General features: G+C 44.9%; 1 protein-coding gene across 1 annotated transcript in view; it reads left to right on the forward strand.

The window, feature by feature from the left end:
- LOC124711853 (sodium-coupled monocarboxylate transporter 1-like) overlaps positions 1-20,381 on the forward strand; it is a 213,702-nt gene that overhangs the window by 74,427 nt on the left and 118,894 nt on the right. Inside the window, exons 4-5 of the mRNA XM_047242080.1 lie at positions 1,225-1,290; positions 14,506-14,557. Coding sequence (XP_047098036.1) covers positions 1,225-1,290; positions 14,506-14,557 — 118 coding nt within the window. The remainder of the gene's footprint in view (positions 1-1,224; positions 1,291-14,505; positions 14,558-20,381) is intronic.

A 20,381-nucleotide genomic window follows, 5' to 3' on the forward strand; every position in this document is an offset into this window, starting at 1 on the left:
TACGCGTCGTCCGATGAGACGACCGACCGAACGACTAACCAAGGTCGTCCCCACTCAAGTCATGTGTGTCTGCAACGGTCGGGCAAGTCATGGCTGTCCGGATCTCCCTGTTGCTCTGTCCCGACTGAGCTTCCGACACACGACGACCCGGAAATACTAACGGTCGCTCCAAAAATAGTACAACAATGCTCTTATCGATAAGCGTAGCTGCTGCCACTCACAGGCAGGCAAGGCAGCAACTTATTGGTGCCATTAAATCGAATAAGAAACGGGACGGTAGTACCCCAAAGACGAGATGTCAGGCAGTAAACGGCATGAACACGAGCCGCACAAGGCTCAGATCTAATGTCAATGAAAGTTTGCAAAGCTATTAAACTAAAATATAAAGACTTGATAATATCAGAACAGTACAGAACGAATGCCACAATATCGGAGTCTACAGATTGTGTGTGAAACACCTGTATACATTGCAAGAGACTGAAGACAAGAATAGCCATCTATTGTGTTTCTAATAATATAGGAAACTCAAAGTAATGGTTAACGACTACCAGTTAAAGTAAATTTACACAGAATATACGAGAAGTGTGGAAACTAGAAGAAATTTGGACCTTCCAAAATGAGGAAGAATAAAACATACACTAAACTATGTTACTGTAACAAAGCACAGCTTCTGTTTCCTCCTTATATACGAAACTGGTATACACAGAATTGACAAAGCAATCCATTATAATAACATACAATTAATTTATTCTTATCATATTATAAATCTATCATTGTATATTTTTATATGTCCTGCATTTTACCGCTACCAGGCATCCTGAATGTAATAATACCGAAGAAATTAAACACTTCTTACAAGTATTGCGAATCTTAAGAGAAATTGAGGCTTCGTGCTGTTCCCCTGCATATGTATGGTAAAAATATAAATACGTTTCTACATGTTGCAGAGATTCATTTTTGTATCACTGGATGTAGAACCACATTAACTTATTTATTTTTCTCTGCACAAGCTCTCTCTTGATTTTCAATGTTTTCGTTTTTTTTTAACTTGTACTATTTTACTTTTTTCTTACGTATGACCTGCTCCAGCGATAATCGATAGCTATTGACTCTCTTATATACATATATACATCTTAACGGTTTTCTCGTAGATATGTGTTATAATATCTACTTACTTTCAGCAACTTTTCTAGACCACAACAATATTTTCCTTTTATTTTACAGTACTTGGAAATGCGATTTGGAAAAAGCGCCAGGCTGCTGGGTTCATTCCTTTTCATTGTGAGCATTGTAAGTACAAAAATTTATAATCAATTTATGTTATTTATTTACTCATATATTTCTGAACCATGATTTAAATTTTCTGAGTCATCAAGATCGGTTTGGGTATACCATAAGAAGACTATTTTTTTTTTTCTTTTAGCTCCGATCAGTCGCGAAACGGAAACTGTTGTGACTGACAATTCGCAGTTTTTCACAAACACAACTTTTATTGATCAAATTCAGAATGTTTATGACTGAACAACAAACTAAAGGTAAAATAAAGATGTCAGTTGAAGTCTCCTAATTGAGGCAACAAAAGTTCATTTCTAATTTTCCACAAAAGTTCGTGGTAACACACATACGCACACTAGTAAAAGTCAAATTCAGAGACGAAGACGTAATCTTCAGTGAAGGCGACATCAGGCTGGGAAAGCAGAATGGGGATGTCCACGTCGTCCAGACGAGGTGGTGCCATAGAAGGGCCAGGAAGTGGGTTCAGGGGAAGGCCCCAGAGCTGTCCCAGGTCCAGAGCATCCGGCATCTGCTAGCTATCTCCAGGAAGATCATCCACCAACTGGGGAGAGGGCATCAACATAGGCCCGAAGGAAGAGACTGGTGATGGGAGAGAGAGAGAGGAGCTGGAGTTTGGGCTTGCGGCTGCTCGAGGAAACGAGGACACAGTTGGTTGTCCTGATGCTAAACCACCCTGTTGTCCAGGCGTACGTTGAACAGTTGTCGACCATGGGGCCGGATAACGAACCCCAGAAGCCAGCTGGGCCGGTGTCCAAAACTGTGAGCCCACACCTTAGACACAGATGAATATAGGGAAGCCCCTGGCAGGGCGCAAGGTCCAACCTGCAGCAGGAGGAGATGGAGTAAGGTCTGAGGCTGGCGGCCATGAAGCAGTTTGGCTGGACTCTTGTCACCCTGTAGGTACTGAGAATTAACATAAGAGCTTCTTCCAGAGAATGGTCCTCCTTGTACTTCTTCATCTGAGGTTTAAAAGGGTGAACAAGGCACACCGCATATTTATTGGAGTAGGGATGGAAAGGAGGGGTAAAGATGTGGTGGATACTATTATCGTGGCAGAATTTGGTGAACTCTTGACTACGAAATTGAAGGCCATTGTGTGATACCAAGGTGATGGGAAGGCCATCAATGGAAAATTTTGTGGCGGCGTTCGTAGCGACAAGCAATTCGCTGTAGAAACGGCTTACGAAGTCACCGCCACACTTTTAATAGCGGGCCGACCGGTCCGCTGGAACAGTGAACAGAAAGATGAAAACCCAAACACTCTGATTAAATAAGAGTCGGTACTTATCTTTATTAACGAAGATACAGAAACACAGTAGTGAACTCCGTGTCTACAGAAATCTGTCTAGTTCGAGTCGGAGCGGCTAGGTCAGCGTCGGCTGACGACAAACAACAACTCTGCTGCGATGAACACACAACTGACTAGCAAGTACACAATTCGGTGGCGAGTATACAACTGAGCGGCGAATACAGAACTGTCCTAGCGCTCGCGACTCCAGCGCTTAAGAAACCAGAAGCCAGCGGTGGCGCGCGCAGACTTGCGGCGATTTCCTGTCTCGCTGGCGCTGCTTATGCGGACGGCGTCCGGACTTTGATGCTGCCAACCTTTTTGGCAGCGGGCTCGGGTGGCATTACTGGCTAGGATATAACAGAAAATATTTTTGACAGGGCCATGATGGTATTCTCTGTGGTGATAGAGGAGCATCGGATAATGAAAGGGAAGTGGCAGTGGGCAACCATGATGAGTAACCTGTAAACACCAAGGAAGGGCCTCGCAAAATCCACATGGATGTGTTCCCATGGGAGGGAAGTGGCTGGCCATGATTGGAAAGAATGGCCCGGTGTGGGAAGGGCCTGGGTACACTTCTGACAGCCCCAGACCATGTGCTCCACATCCACTGTCATGCCAACCCAGAAGACATGGGGACGTGCGAGGGTTTTCATCCAGGCAATTCCCCAGTGACCTTGATGTAAGATGAGGAGGATCTGGGATCGCAGGGAAGGTGGTACAATGACTCATGGATTGGCGTCATTTTCTGCACAGAGGAGCACCCCGTTGACAGCCGCCAGTTGGTGGCGGATGGAGAAGAAAAATCGGATGTCAGCCTGGGCGCGAGGTGGAGGAAGTGTCACACAGCTGAGGAGAACATAGCGGCGCTCCAGTTGGAGGAGCAGATCTGCGGTCGTCGCGGCAGCCACCCTCCCAGCTGTGACTGGGAATGCAGACAACGCAACCTATATGCCATCATCAACCTGAAAAATTTGGAGCTCCAAAGAATCGAATGCGGAATCCTGGCCAGAGGGGAACCAAGACAAGGCATCGGTGTAGGCATGCTGGGAGATGGGCTGGAAATGGATGGTGTACCTAAAACGTGAAAGGAATGGGGCCCATCTCTGCAGGCAATGGGAAATCTACGTGGGTAACTGGGCTGACAGGGAGAATAAGACCAAAAGGGGCTTATGGTCAGTGATTAAGCGAAAAGACATACTGCAAAGGTATGGGAGGAATTTGGTACAGGCATAGACGATGGGTAGGGCCTCCTTCTCGATTTGGGAATATTTGCATTGGGCCTCTGTACGGGATTTAGATATGTATACCACCAGGCGTTCTGATCCATCTGGTAGGTGGTACAAAAGAGAAGCCCAACACCATAGTCTGAGGCGTCCATAGCCAAGAAGACAGGAAGAGAGAGGTTATATGGCACGAGACACGCTGCAGAGTACAACCTCCACTTTAAGGTTTAGAAAGCCAATTCACAAGCCGGGGACCAATGAAAAGGCACGTTCTTTCAGCATAGGTGATGGAGGGGCGCCGCAATGTGGGCAGCAGAGGGAATGAATCTTCGATAGTAAGCAGTTTTACTCAGGAAAGTCTGCAATTGGTGTACATCGCACGGACAAGGAAGGGCCATTATGTGATATGCCATCGCGGGAAATGGTGTGACCCAGGTTGGAGATAGCAGGTTGGAAAAAAGAGCATTTAGCAAGGTTGCATTTTAGGCATATAGTCCGCAGGCCCAGGAACAATTGTTGCAGGTGGCTGAGATGTTCATCCATGGTACAGCCAGTGATCACGATGTCATCGAGGAAGTTTATACAAACTAGCACATCGTGCAAGAACTGTTCCAAGTAACGCTGAAAGATGGCCAGTGCAATAGCGGTGCCATACATGAGGCAATTCAACTGGAACAACGCAAACTGTTCGTAGGTGACGGCCAAGTGAATAGAGGACGCATCTAAAGGTATTTGGAGGTATGCCTCGGCAAGATCGAGCTTCAAAAAGGATTGTCCTCTGCAACCTTGGAGAACAGGTCCTCATGACATGGGAGGGGATAGTCCTCAACCGGTAGCTGAGGGTTAAGCGTAGCCATGAAGTCGCAACAAACTCGAAGACACCCATCTGGCCTCTTGAGGACGACCAAGGGTGTCGCCCACGAACTGTAATGGATCAGAGTGGTGACTCCCTCCGTTGAGATGATCCATTTCTTGTTGAAGTGGCTGCTGGTCTGGGGAACCTGCTGGGCCCAGAAGTACTTTGGGCCAGCAGACGGTTCCAGCTGGAACGAAAATCTTGAGTCCTGGAATTCCGTGCACAAGGTATCGACTGCCGAGAACGGAACATGGGAAGACACCAAATGAACATTGTCGTCAATGGCGAAGTCAAAGGCCCAGTAGGTATCCGCCCCCAACAGATACGCCGTGGCCGCATTGTTGACCACAAGGAAGGTAACTTCCTGGCGAACCGATTTATACACGACGGTAGCTGTGAACTGACCCAAGAGGGCGCTCGCTTGCTTGTCCGCGTAGGAGACTCGTGTGTTGAAGTGACATTTGCGGCTGTGACCTTACAGTTCCGCTGCCCACTGGCGATAGGATTGCCCAACCTTCCTGCGACACTGGTTAAATTCGACACGGGCAGCCGACACGTGGAACTGTCGTCGGTAGTAAGCCGCGACAACCTCACAAATCTGGTAGAAAGTAAAAGAAACCGGAGGTTTGAGTTTCGTTAACAGAACATACTCTTTGCACTGGTTCCAGGACAAAAAGTAGGAAAGACGAGCAGCCTCTTCGACAACCTGGTGGATCTGAAAATGCTGCTGGGGCCGCTTCTCGTATGTTTCCCAGTCTTCAACATCCTCGCTGAAAGCGGGAAACGGCGGGGGCGGCAGAACCGGGCGGTTTTGCGAGAGTTCCGTAAATAAATGCTCCTGTTTATCCTGAGATTTTTTGCAAAACTGCTGAAAACCTTTTAGTGGGTCGTGCACGCTTTGGACGAGCTGCTGAAGTACAAGTTCCGCCATGAGGAAGACACACGCAGACGCCAACTCGTCGCCACTTGTGTTGCGAGTGACAATTCGCAAATTTTAAGAACAACACAACTTTTATTGATGTAAGTTCAAATGGTTGATGACTGAACGACAAATGAAACATAAAATACCGATGCCAGTAAAAGTATCCTAATTGAAGCAAACAAAAGTTCATTTCTAATTTTCCTCAAAGGTTCGTGGTAACACACATACGCAATAGTAAGAGTCCAATTCAGAGACGACGACGTAATCTTTAGCGGTCGAAGAACACGAGATCGGCAGCTGGAGTGAACTGAACTTCGGAGCTGGTTCTAGGCTCTAAGTAGCTGTCTCCAGCCAGTTAGGTTTTGGCGCAGTGATACATCCTGCAGGCCGTGACTCGAGCTCCCCCTGCAGGTAGTAGTGCTAGGAATGTCTGTTTCCACTATCTTGTATGTAAATAGCCGGTGTTCACCATGGTGCTTTTGGTATGCCTTGGACATAGACAACCTCGTCCTCTGTGGTGTAATATGGGTTTCCAGCCCTCAGGAGCTACCTTGGACCCGGCGTAACAGAAACCACAGTGAAAATCAAAAATATTTTATTTGCAGCATTTAATAACACCTACATAGCCACCCTCAAACTTATTACATCTACATCCGCAAGCCACCCAACGGTGTGTGGCGGAGGACACTTTACGTGCCAATGTCATTACCTCCATTTCCTGTTCCAGTCGCGTATGGTTCGCGGGAAGAACGACTGTCTGAAAGCCTCCGTGCGCGCTCTAATCTCTCTAATTTTACATTCGTGATCTCCTCGGGAGGTATAAGTAGGGGGAAGCAATATATTCGATACCTCATCCAGAAACGCACCCTCTCGAAACCTAGCGAGCAAGCTACACCGCGATGCAGAGCGCCTCTCTTGCAGAGTCTGCCACTTGAGTTTGTTAAACATCTCCGTAACGCTATCACGGTTACCAAATAACCCTGTGACGAAACGCGCCGCTCTTCTTTGGATCTTCTCTATCTCCTCCGTCAACCCGATCTGGTACGGATCCCACACTGATGAGCAATACTCAAGTACAGGTCGAACGAGTGTTTTGTAAGCCCCCTCCTTTGTTGATGGACTACATTTTCTAAGGACTCTCCCAATGAATCTCAACCTGGTACCCGCCCGCATCTCGTGGTCGTGCGGTAGCGTTCTAGCTTCCCACGCCCGGGTTCCCGGGTTCGATTCCCGGCGGGGTCAGGGATTTTCTCTGCCTCGTGATGGCTGGGTGTTGTGTGATGTCCTTAGGTTAGTTAGGTTTAAGTAGTTATAAGTTCTAGGGGACTGATGACCATAGATGTTAAGTCCCACGGTGCTCAGAGCCCTCACTCAACCTGGTACCCGCCTTACCACCAATTAATTTTATATGATCATTCCACTTCAAATCGTTCCGCACGCATACTCCCAGATATTTTACAGAAGTAACTGCTACCAGTGTTTGTTCCGCTATCATATAATCATACAATAAAGGATCCTTCTTTCTATGTATTCGCAAGACATTACATTTGTCTATGTTAAGGGTCAGTTGCCACTCCCTGCACCAAGTGCCTATCCGCTGAAGATCTTCCTGCATTTCGCTACAATTTTCTAATGCTGCAATTTCTCTGTATACTACAGCATCATCCGCGAAAAGCCGCATGGAACTTCCGACACTATCTACTAGGTCATTTATATATATTGTGAAAAGCAATGGTCCCATAACACTCCCCTGCGGCACGCCAGAGGTTACTTTAACGTCTGTAGACGTCTCTCCATTGATAACAACATGCTGTGTTCTGTTTGCTAAAAACTCTTCAATCCAGCCACACAGCTGGTCTGATATTCCGTAGGCTCTTACTTTGTTTATCAGGCGACAGTTCGGAACTGTATCGAACGCCTTCCGGAAGTCAAGAAAAGTAGCATCTACCTGGGAGCCTGTATCTAATATTTTCTGGGTCTCATGAACAAATAAAGCGTGTTGGGTCTCACACGATCGTTGTTTCCGGAATCCATGTTGATTCCTACATAGTAGATTCTGGGTTTCCAAAAACGACATGATACTCGAGCAAAAACCATGTTCTAAAATTTTACAACAGATCGACGTCAGAGATATAGGTCTATAGTTTTGCGCATCTGCTCGCCGACCCTTCTTGAAGACTGGGACTACCTGCGCTCTTTTCCAATCATTTGGAACCTTCCGTTCCTCTAGAGACTTGCGGTACACGGGTGTTAGAAGGGGGGCAAGTTCTTTCGCGTACTATGTGTAGAATCGAATTGGTATCCCGTCAGGTCCAGTGGACTTTCCTCTATTGAGTGATTCCAGTCGCTTTCCTATTCCTTGGACACTTATTTCGATGTCAGCCATTTTTTCGTTTGTGCGAGGATTTAGAGAAGGAACTGCAGTGCGGTCTTCCTCTGTGAAACAGCTTTGGAAAAAGGTGTTTAGTATTTCAGCTTTACGCGTGTCATCCTCTGTTTCAATGCCTTCATCATCCCGGAGTGTCTGGATATGCTGTTTCGAGCCACTTACTGATTTAACGTAAGACCAGAACTTCCTTGGATTTTCTGTCAAGTCGGTACATAGAATTTTACTTTCGAATTCACTGAACGCTTCACGCATAGCCCTCCTTACGTTTGTCCTTCTGTTTGTCTGAGAGGTTTTGGCTGCGTTTAAACTTGGAGTGAAGCTCTCTTTGCTTTGGCAGTAGTTTCATAACTTTGTTGTTGAACCACGGTGGGTTTTTCCCGTCCATCACAGTTTTACTCGGCACGTACCTGTCTAAAACGCATTTTACAATGTCAGTGTCGGAACAGAAATTTTCGTTTTGATCTGTTAGGTAGTCTGAACTCTGCCTTCTATTACTCTTGCTAAACCTTCCTCCCTCTTCTTATATTCCTATTAACTTCCATATTCAGGGATGCTGCAACGGTCTTATGATCACTGATTCCCTGTTCTGCACATACAGAGTCGAAAAGTTCGGGTCTGTTTGTTATCAGTAGGTCCAAGATGTTATCTCCACGAGTCGGTTCTCTGTTTAATTGGACGAGGTAATTTTCGAATAGTGCACTCAGTATAATGTCACTCGATGCTCTGTCCCTACCACCCGTCCTAAACATCTGAGTGTCCCAGTCTATATCTGGTAAATTGAAATCTCCACCTAAGACTATAACATGCTGAGAAAATTTATGTGAAATGTATTCCAAATTTTCTCTCAGTTGTTCTGCCACTAATGCTGCTGAGTCGGGAGGTCGGTAAAAGGAGCCAATTATTAACCTAGCTCGGTTGTTGAATGTAACCTCCAACCATAATAATTCACAGGAACTATCAATTTTCTACTTCACAACAGGATAAACTACTACTAACAGCGACGGACACTCCACCACCGGTTGCACGGAATCTATCCTTTCTACACACCGTCTGTACGTTTGTAAAATTTTCGGCAGAATTTATCTCTGGCTTCAGCCAGCTTTCTGTATCTATAACGATTTCAGCTTCGGTGCATTCTATCAGCGCTTGAAGTTCCGGTACTTTACCAACGCAGCTTCGACAGTTTACAATTACAATACCGACTGCTGCTTGGTCCCCGCATGTCCTGACTTTGCCCCGCACCCGTTGAGGCTGTTGCCCTTTCTGTACTTGCCCAAGGCCATCTAACCTAAAAAACCGCCCAGCCCACGCCACACAACCCCTGCTACCCGTGTAGCCGCTTGTTGCGTGTAGTGGACTCCTGACCTATCCAGCGGAACCCGAAACCCCACCACCCGATGGCGCAAGTCGAGGAATCTGCAGCCCACACGGTCGCAGAACCGCCTCAGCCTCTGATTCAGACCCTCCACTCGGCACTGTACCAAAGGTCCGCAGTCAGTCCTGTCGACGATGCTGCAGATGGTGAGCTCTGCTTTCATCCCGCTAGCGAGACTGGCAGTCTTCACCAAATCAGATAGCCGCCGGAAGCCAGAGAGGATTTCCTCCGATCCATAGCGACACACATCATTGGTGCCGACATGAGTGACCGCCTGCAGATGGGTGCACCCTGCACCCTTCATGGCATCCGGAAGGACCCTTTCCACATCTGGAATGACTCCCCCCGGTATACACACGGAGTGCACATTGGTTTTCTTCCCCTCTCTTGCTGCCACATCCCTAAGGGGCCCCATTACGCGCCTGACGTTGGAGCTCCCAACTACCAGTAAGCCCACCCTCTGCGACCGCCCGGATCTTGCAGACTGAGGGGCAACCTCTGGAACAGGACAAGCAGCCATGTCAGGCCGAAGAGCAGTATCAGCCTGAGACAAAGCCTGAAACTGGTTCGTCAGACAAACTGGAGAGGCCTTCCGTTCAGCCCTCCGGAATGTCTTTCACCCCCTGCCACACCCTGAGACGACCTCCCACTCTACCACAGGTGAGGGATCAGCCTCAACGCGGGCAGTATCCCGGGCAACCACAGTCGTAGTTCGATCTGGGGATGCATGGGACGAGCTGGCCGTCCCCGACGAACCCCCATCCGGACCCCCACAGTGATGCCCATTGGCAACAGCCTCAAGCTGTGTGACCGAAGCCAACACTGCCTGAAGCTGGGAGCGAAGGGATGCCAACTCAGCCTGCATCCGAACACAGCAGTTGCAGTCCCTATCCATGCTAAAAACTCTTGTGCAAAGAACGTCTGAACTAAACTACAGAGAGCGCAAACAAATCAACACAAAATTTAAACGGTTATTAAAATACAAGATTGCCTAGTAAATGCAGTAATGCTGCTACTTGCGCACTGCTAACACACTGCTCGGCGGCGGAAGGAGACTACGCGATTTTACCCTATTCAGGTACTAAAACGCAATGCTACAACTATCAAATACTATAATACGCTCGAAATTTATGAATTAAACAATGGAAGTACCAAAAACACGCAAAGAAATTAAGAATTAAACTATGTAACAAATGCGTGAGCTAGGAGTATACGACTTGCTGCTGCAGCTGCTTATCCAACGGCGGCAGGGAGCACACTGACTGTGACCGACCGACACTGGCCGTTCAAAACGAAAACAGAAGACAGACGACTACGCGAATTTACACTATTCAGGTACTAAAACGCAATGCTACAACTCTCAAATACTATGATACGCCCGAAATTTATGAGTTAAACAATGCAAGTACCAAAAACACGCAAAGAAATTAAGAATTAAACTATGTAACAAATCCTTGCGCTAGGAGTATACGACTTGCTGCTGCAGCTGCTTATCCAACGGCGGCAGGGAGCACACTGACTGTGACCAACCGACACTGGCCGTTCAAAACGAAAACAGAAGACAGACGACAGACGACAGACGAATACGTGAATTTACACTATTCAGGTACTAAAACGCGATGCTACAACTCTCAAATACTATAATACGCCCGAAATTTATGAATTAAACAATGCAAGTACCAAAATCACGCAAAGAAATTAAGAATTAAACTATGTAACAAATGCGTGCGCTAGGAGTATACGACTTGCTGCTGCAGCTGCTTATCCAACGGCGGCAGGGAGCACACTGATACACGTCCCTCATAGCGTGTTGCGAACTTTCCAGTAGCCTCGTCGATCAAAGTGGCCGTCAGTGATTTCCGCCAGTTCTCTGCCTGGTCTGCTGCTCATTGTCTTTGCTAAAATGTTGTCTTCATTACAGCGGCTCATGAGAGCAGAGATGTCAAGTCAAGGTGGTGTCATGGGGGATCATACGTTTCCAATGGAAAACGATTCGTTTCCCTGTAGTATGCGACCGAGAACTGACATGAAAGGCTAGACTTGCGTTATGTAGGCCGCATCTCATCAGGCACCTCACCCTTGACGGGAGACACTATTGCTCCAAGCACCTTTACGTGATCAACGTGCACTCAGAACTAAAAAGTGCGACATGGCGCGATAGATGGGCGTATTGAAAACACTGCGCAACAAATCACCTCAAAGCCCCTCTACGTTTTTCAGTGTGGTTTCATTTTCGCGACCGATCGAAGGTTAAGAAAATAGCCCTGGAACAAAATCTTTTGAAAGTGAAGCTATTGCAAAGAAGTGGTTACTAAAGGCGACATCCAATTTTGTCTACAATGTGACAACAGCGGCATATATTGCCGAATTTGTACCTACATACTCGGGACACAGATTTTTAAACATAAAAATATTAAGTATAGAGGCAGGGTTTACAGCCTATAGGCACTGATTGTAGTTAGGACTTCACAAATAAATCCCATAAACACATTGGTGCTATGCATGCCACCATAGGCATTCACAGGCGTTGTCAGTTTCAAAACAATGCGACACTACCTTTTTTGTAACATGAACCAGCATTTCGGCTGGAAGATTTTACGTACTGGACTACTGTTTAAATGTGTATCTAAAGCTAACATTACATCCAGGGATGCATAAACTGAAATATTGTCGTTCGATTATGAGTAAGAACGGAGGTACACCATGTCTTATATGACTACAGTTCCACAAACTTTTAGATTTCAGCTACCAATCGAGCTATTCCAGACGCTCAGATATTTTATGTAACAAATAAAAGGAGTCAGCTGCCACTACCTACAGGATTTATATAATCCGCAGTGCCTTAAAAACCACGTGCGAGGTTTTCATATTATCTCGCTCCGTACAGGCAAACTATTAATCCTACAGAAAAATTGAACAAACGTTTTTGTAGAAAATTTTGTGTAGTTAAATTTGGTACTGGGACACATTTTCGTTGGAAGCCACGGTTTGCGAATTATTCAACAAAAACGCGTTTGAAGATCAATTTTGTATGTTTTTCTGGAATAATTCGAAAACGGTCTTAAGCCAAAGAATACTACTTTATTGGTAGCGAGCGGGAGGATATGAAAATCTTGCGTGTAGTGTTTGAAGGCCTTGTGGATTGCAGAAAGTCCGTAGGTCCGGTCTGCTGAATCACGCTGTACATGAGGGTGAACGGATGATTTCGTGGATCGCTTGCACTTCCCAGTGATCATCAAGATACGTATTAATGGAATTTCCGCTTTTGATAGGTAACCAGATGCTTAAAAATCTTTTTACTGAAAACAAGCAGCATTCCTTAAACGTCCGAGGATTTAACATACAGGACCACTGATGTAACATGGAGCCTTGCTATAGGTCTTTATGGTGCTATTGACGACAGAAGTGCAATTTGACCTCCCGAAGGTGTGTCAGAAACCAGGCTCACTGCTAGCTCTAGATGATGTTCGCAGCCCGCGTCCCAGGAAGTCATTCAACAGTCCATATTGGCACTACGTTTAACGGCCAATCTAAATGCGTCTTTTACGCTAGTTCCGTGAGGATTACTCGGCAACATTAAGATTCCAGGCACCCACATATGTTTTACATGTTAGTATTGAGGTTTCCATGGTTTTTTTATCAATTATAATTTTTTACTTGTAGTTCGCTGTTGCTACTGGAATTTACATATTTTTATTTCGTGATTTAGAGATACTGAGTAGAGCTCCAGACTTTACAAAATGGAGTGCCAAGTGGAGAAAACAGAGCATTTCCGACATATTATTCTGTTTGAGTTTAGTAGAGGGGATAAAACCATTGGTCAGGGCACAGCAAGTGAATAATTTTCTCGTTTTAAGGAGGATCCTTTTGACGTTAGTGACTCACCATTTTCGAAAAGACCTTCGGTGTTTGTTGAAGATCGCTTAAACGCATTAATCCATAATGGTCCACGTATGTTGTGCGGGATAAGTAGCAGAGTACGGCATGCTCCAGGCCAAAATCACATAAATCATCACTGCTGACATCTATTGTCGACAACTTGGACGCATTGCAGAAGAAGTCCCAGGTCAACAACCAGAAAGACTGCGTGAGGTGATGCTACCCCACGATAAAGCCCACCCGCATTCTGGTAGACATAAAAAGCACTTTACAGGATTTGGTTGGAAGATCATTCCGGACCCACCTCATTCACCCTACCTTGCGCCCTCAGATTTTGAGCTGTTTCGCTCTCTATCGGACAGCCTTCAAGGAAATTGCACTCTGATATGCCCCGCCTCAAAACCACGTGATTTCTACAGTTGCGGAATCGAAAATTACCAAGAGTTGGGAGACTGTTGTACATATTGAATGAAAATATATTGTTGATGACTAATACCTGTGTTATGTCCATCTCTTGTGTTCATTAATCTTACGGAAAAACGCTACGACCTTACGCATCAACGAGTATCAGAAGCCTAGGCAGGTACCAGGGAATAAAACATTGACCTCCATGCGTCGTTGTCTTTTGCTCCCTGTTGCAGGAATCCAAGTAATGTTTTGATAAATCTAGAGGAATGTAATATAAAGATACATCCGGTGTGACACATGGAAGTTTGGCACTATCGAGAGAGTGTGCACAGATAGCTAAAGTGAAAACACGTCCCTCGCGATAAGCTGCAAATCTTGGCGCGAGTCCTGGTAAGGCATAGATTTTCATATACCACTATTGGGTAGCAGACTTTAAGTATTCGAAACATCTGAGCAGATACCGGTGATGTCCATGCCGCAGTTGTAGTGGACAGAACTGAAATGTAAGTAAATTTGTGTTTGTAACTGACATAACTGCAGGTCTTTCATCTTGATAGTGCACCTGATTGTAAATGTCATGGTAACTGCTAATTTACAGTTTTACTCAGCAACGATTTCACAGAAACTACTTACTATTCAAATTTACTAACGGATTAGCTGCATTAAAGGTGGTATTTTCCAGAAGCTTTTGTTACTAGCTTACGAGTCTGCTTTTACAATTATTGTACAGTCCATAGTTTTAGAAGTTTAGTATTAGTGTTTCTGCCGTAAAAAGCTGTTTTACATACTTTAGCAGTGCAGTGGATCTGTATTGTGACATAGACTGAAAGTCATCCACTTAAATTTATTTCTCATTTTTATTTCAGATAACATGGATTCCCATTGTCATCTACATTCCAGCACTCGCTTTTAACCAAGGTAAACAGAAATTCATGTGTTTTACTTGTACAGAAAATGTCTGAGCGTCTCGAAATTATTTCTTAATCGAAAGCAGGTCGAACCAATAGTCGCTGGATCCAAATTCATTCCGATTTCTAACTCATATTTACCATGAAGATTCACTGATTAACTACTTTACTCAATACAGAGAATAGAAACTTACCCTCTGTTGTCTGTTGAAGCCTAATTATGAAACACAACATTGTACATTGCCTTCCATGTAGTGACATTGAACGAACAGCCATGTCGGATTACTAGCGGACGTCACAAAGTCAGTTATACATTTTTAAGGGAAGCGAAGTAACTTTTATTCAATGCTGTACTACACTTCAACACAAATGTGAGACTATTTTCCAACATAGTCCCAAGTCCACTAAACAATGATCGAAACGTTCTATCAATCGTTCAATTCGACAGACATCCGCTCCTTGGTCACAGAGCCATTCAATAACAGGTGTGTGAAACGCCGCATCTTTGGGAAGTCTCCCTCTCTCTCCGCCATCCCCCCCCCCCCCCAATCCCACCCCCTGATTATCCGCAAACAATTGCCCGAAATTGTCGTCTGCAGTCGAACGCGATGGCGTGCTTCTCGACCGTGATTACCAAAGTTTTTGCGACCTTCGTCAAATTCTTGACATCATCTCACTGTAGCCGGTTTCGACATTGCATTTGGTACACTTATAGCCAAAACTTCAAGATGGAGCTGTGTGAAATTTAGACTTTTTTTCGACAACTCTCGAACTCCCCTGCGTACGTCGGCTTTCGAGTGCGTTTCCAATTACCACGCCATTTCACTCTCACCCTGTGATGCATCTGTTATCCGTGCCGTAGCACCACCCTGTCGTCAGGAAACCCGAAACACGCACTGACAGTGCGTCACATGTCCGAAAGAACAGACAACATTTCGACCCTGCAGCCACTATGAATCAAGACGCAAAGGAATTAATGACTTTCGCTGCCAATGTGAATCGATTAAATTGACGGAGAAGTTGAATATTTGGGCTGGCCAATATTAGGACACCGGTTTCCCACTTACTCGGCAGATGCGTTGACCACAATGCCATCCCCTCACGGCTGCATACCACCCTAGCACACCTCCTGTCATACACAAAGTCTCTAATTATCCGCGAACTACGGATGTTGTGCCCGTGCTAATGGTCCTCCCTACTCATGACATTTCGCCGATTCCTTTAAGATGTGTCCGAAAGAAGAGACTCACATGTACAGAATGGTCCATTTATCGTGAACGGGCCAAATATCTGACCAAATAAGCGTCAAACGAAAAGACTACAAAGAACGAAACTCGTCTAGCTTAAAGGGGGAAATCAGATGACGCTATGGTTCGCCCGCTAGATGGCGCTACCATAGGCCAAACGGATACCAACTGCGATTTTTAAAATAGGAACCCCCATTTTTTTTTACATATTCGTGTAGTACCCAAAGAAATATGAATGTATTAGTTGGACCACTTTTTTCGCTTTGTGATAGATGGTGCTGTAATAGTCACAAACATATGGCTCACAATTTTAGACGAACAGTTGATAACATGTAGGTTTTTAAAATTAAAATACAGAACGTAGGTACGCTTGAACATTTTATTTCGGTTGTTCCAATGTGATACATGTACCTTTGTGAACTTATCATTTCTGGGAACGCATGCTGTTACAGCATTACTACCTGTAAATACCACATTAATGCAATAAATGCTCAAAATGATATCCGTCAACCTCAATGCATTTGGCAATACGTGTAATGACATTCCTCTCAACACCGAGTAGTTTCCTTCCGTAATGTATGCACATGCATTGAAAATGCGCTGACACATGTTGTCAGGCGTTGTCGATGGATCACGATGGCCAATATCCTTCAACTTTCCCCACAGAAGAAATCCGGGGACGTCAGATTCAGTGACCGTGCGGGCCATGGTATGGTGCTTCGACGACCAATCCACCTGTCATGAAATATGCTATTCAATACCGCTTCAACCGCACGCGAGCTATTTGCCGGACATCCATAATGTTGGAAGTACATAGCCATGCAGTGAAACATATTGTAGTAACATCGGTAGAACATTGCGCAGGAAACCAGCATACATTGCACCATTTAGATTTCCATCGATAAAATGGGGGCCAATTATCCTTCCTCCCATAATGCCGCACCATACATTAACCCGCCAAGGTCGCTGATGTTCCACTTGTCGCAGCCATCGTGGATATTCCGTTGCCCAATAACGCATATTATACCGGTTTACGTTACCGCTGTTGGTGAATGACGCTTCGTCGCTGAATAGAACGCGTGCAAAAAATCTGTCATCGTCCCGTAATTTCTCTTGTGCCTAGTGTCAGAACTATACACGACGTTCCAAGTCGTCGCCATGCAATTCCTGGTGTACAGAACTATGGTGCAGGTGCAATCGATGTTGATGTAGCATTCTCAACACCGACGTTTTTGAGATTCCCGATTCTCGCGCAGTTTGTCTGCAGCTGATGTGCGGATTAGCCGCGACAGCAGCTAAAACACTTACTTGGGCATCATCATTTGTTGCAGGTCGTGGTTGACGTTTCACGTGCGGCTGAACACTTCCTGTTTCCTTAAATAACGTAACTACCCGGCGAACGGTCCTGACACTTGGATGATGTCGTCCAGGATACCGAGCAGCATATATAGCACACGCCCGTTGGGCATTTTGATCACAATAGTTATACATCAACACAATATCGACCTTTTCCGCAATTGGTAAACGGTCCAATTTAACACGGGTAATGTATCACGAAGCAAATACCGTCCGCACTGGCGGAATGTTACGTCATACCTCGTACTAATACCTTTGTGACTATTACAGTGTCATCTATCATAAAGCGAAAAAAGTGGTCCAACTAAAACATTCATGTTTCTTTATCTACTACACGAATATGTAATAAAAATGGGGGTTCCTATAAAAAAAAACGCAGTTGATATCCGTTTGACGTATGGCAGCGCCATCTAGCGGGCCAACAATAGCGCCATCTGGTTTCCCCCTTCAAGCTAGACGAGTTTCGTTTTTCGTAGTTTTTTCGTTTGATGGTTATTTCGTGAGATATTTGGCCCGGTTACTATCAACGGACCACCCTGTATAATTAAGGCAAGGACGATCAATGACCACTTCATTACGAAGACATACCATGCTCGAATCCTTCCCGTATTCGACGATGCCGCGAGTAATGAGGACAATGGAAAACGCCACTACATTAGCAGTGTGTAGATAAGTGGAGAATTTGGGTCTGATTTGAGGTGTACTACGGTATTCCGTCTAATTGTGATGGCCACTGTGTCCGGATGACACAAATTTTCAATTTTCCGCATTGATGTTTACGTCTCATATTGCGTCAGTCGTTGGGGACGATCTAAATGCTGCATTATTTTTAAAGAATCAAGCTTGCCAAGATCGCTTGTCATTATTTTTATTATTATTACCAGTTTCAACTGACCTATGCTGTCATCATTGGATCTGACAGTTACAAAAACAAACATCCCAGCTGAAGGTGGCTTCAACATATACGATTTCATATAATCCCCGTATACTCTACAGCAACATTAAAAGTACCTCGTGGCATTATTAGATGTAGACGCTTTTTACAACACAGAATGTCCAATCATGATGTTGTGTGACATGGTAATAAAAAGTTGCAGGGAACCTCAGCATGTCAAAAATAAAATACCAAACAACTGACACTTACAGCATGTTGTGCTCATGTCTCAGCGTATACTAATCTCTTGACACCACAATGGGGACTTAGGTAGCATAACATTTTCACAGATAAGTAAGTATACCGTTGTTTACATGGTTGTGTCCGATAATTGATAAATTCCGGTAGATGTACCGCATCATCTCTCTGACCTCAATAAAATAATTTTTGAGATAGTTTGTGTAACATTTTAAATCGCGCATTTAAAATAACATTATGTCTTGAAAACATACAGTGTTATTTCTTATAAATGTAAAATTTGGAATTAAATATACAGTGTCGTCCTTTAGCTGTTAGCCTATAATAGCTGCACTTCCATGGCCTTTTGTTTTGAAATTAGTTGGTAGTAAAATAATGTAACATACTAAGACGATATATACAACATGTCTACATCTGAGTACATCCACCCAACTCAAGAATTCACTGGTACCGTTGTCATAAATCACTGTAATGCTTACATAATCGTTTCACTGTCATATCAGACAGAGTAAAATAAAATGTGACCTTAATGTAGCAAAAGTGTTAGTCGAAGTTTATTTAATATTTTCAAAAATGATCAAATGTGTGTGAAATCTTATGGAACTTAACTGCTAAGGTCATCAGTCCCTAATCTTACACACTACTTAACCTAAATTATCCTAATGAGAAACACACACACACACACCCTTGCTCGAGGGAGGACTCGAACCTCCGCCGGGACCAGCCGCACAGTCCATGATTGCAGTGCCATAGACGTCGAGAGGTCAGTTTGCGCACAAAATCCTGCACCGATTAACACTTTCGCAATTGTGGCTGGTTATAAGCCGACATGGCTCAGTGTTTATGCAGGGAACTTCTGACGCCTTGTGGCGTTCGTACCATGACGAGCTGCTGCACTTAAGCCTTTGCAAAACGAGGTCCGACACGATATCAGGAGGTATTCCACGACTTTTGTGAACTCAGTGTATATCGGATTGCAACAGCGTATAGAAAGGCTGCAGTGCAGCTAGTGACTTGTCAGTTCACTGAAGTAGAGTTCCAACTTCGGAGTTGCCGTCTCATCAGGGACCAACAGTTTTTCATGGGGAGCGGAGGTCACCCCCGTACACCTTTGCATCTTCTTACTTCACGCCACAGAACGCAGAGAGCAACACAGGTACATAAATTCCGCCATTATAACCTCTATAAAAGATATAATATTGCAGTACTTTTGTTATTCTGAATTACGATGCAATGTTCCTTCGAACATTCATCCATGTCCGAAGGAACATTGCAACGTAATTCAGAATAACAAAAATATTGTAATATCGTATTTATCCACCAACACAGCGAGAGCGAACTAAAATGATTCCCAGGGGTACGTGAAAACACATTACGGATGTGCGAGTGCAGGTAGCGGACACAGGGTCACGGCATATTGAAGGTATGGTCTGGCCGAGAGTCGTAATCGGCTATTCAAATGGTAAGGCGACCGCTCGTGATAAACGCCATATTCGAGTCCAGGTCTGGCACAAATTTTCAATGTCATCATTCTGTTACACACGTGACAGCCGTCCACGATCGCAACTGCGAATACATTTAAGGTAGCGATGCAAGGTGCGATGCGGTGCGTCAGAAATACCTCAGCTGATGCATTGCTTAAAGGCAGCACGCTATCATTGCACCAGGTAATGGTGTGATGAAATGGGGTCAGTTACGGGTATGTCTTCGTTTCACGCTACAGATGAGGCTGCTGGTGAACTTACTGTCAGATCTACATCTATATTCTACAAACTAGCTTACGGTGCGTGGCAGAGGGTACTTTCGTGTGATACTTTGGTGTACCACTGTCACCTCCCCCTTTCCTTTGTTCCAGACGCATAAGGTTCTCAGGAAGAAAGATTGTCGGTGTGGCTCAGTGTGGCTCCAGTGTGGCTCCAGTCTCTCTATTTTCATGATCTTTTCGCAATTTATACGTATTAAGAAACAATGTATTGGCTACTAGTAATGTCCGCTCTCGGAATTTTAAGAGTAGACCATAGCGCGAAAGAAAACGCCTGTCTTGTAGCGTGTGCCACTTGAGTTGCCTGAACATCTACATGACGCTTTCGCGCTTATTA

Source organism: Schistocerca piceifrons, chromosome 8 (assembly GCF_021461385.2).
Source record: "Schistocerca piceifrons isolate TAMUIC-IGC-003096 chromosome 8, iqSchPice1.1, whole genome shotgun sequence".
Taxonomy (NCBI): Eukaryota; Metazoa; Arthropoda; class Insecta; order Orthoptera; family Acrididae; genus Schistocerca; species Schistocerca piceifrons.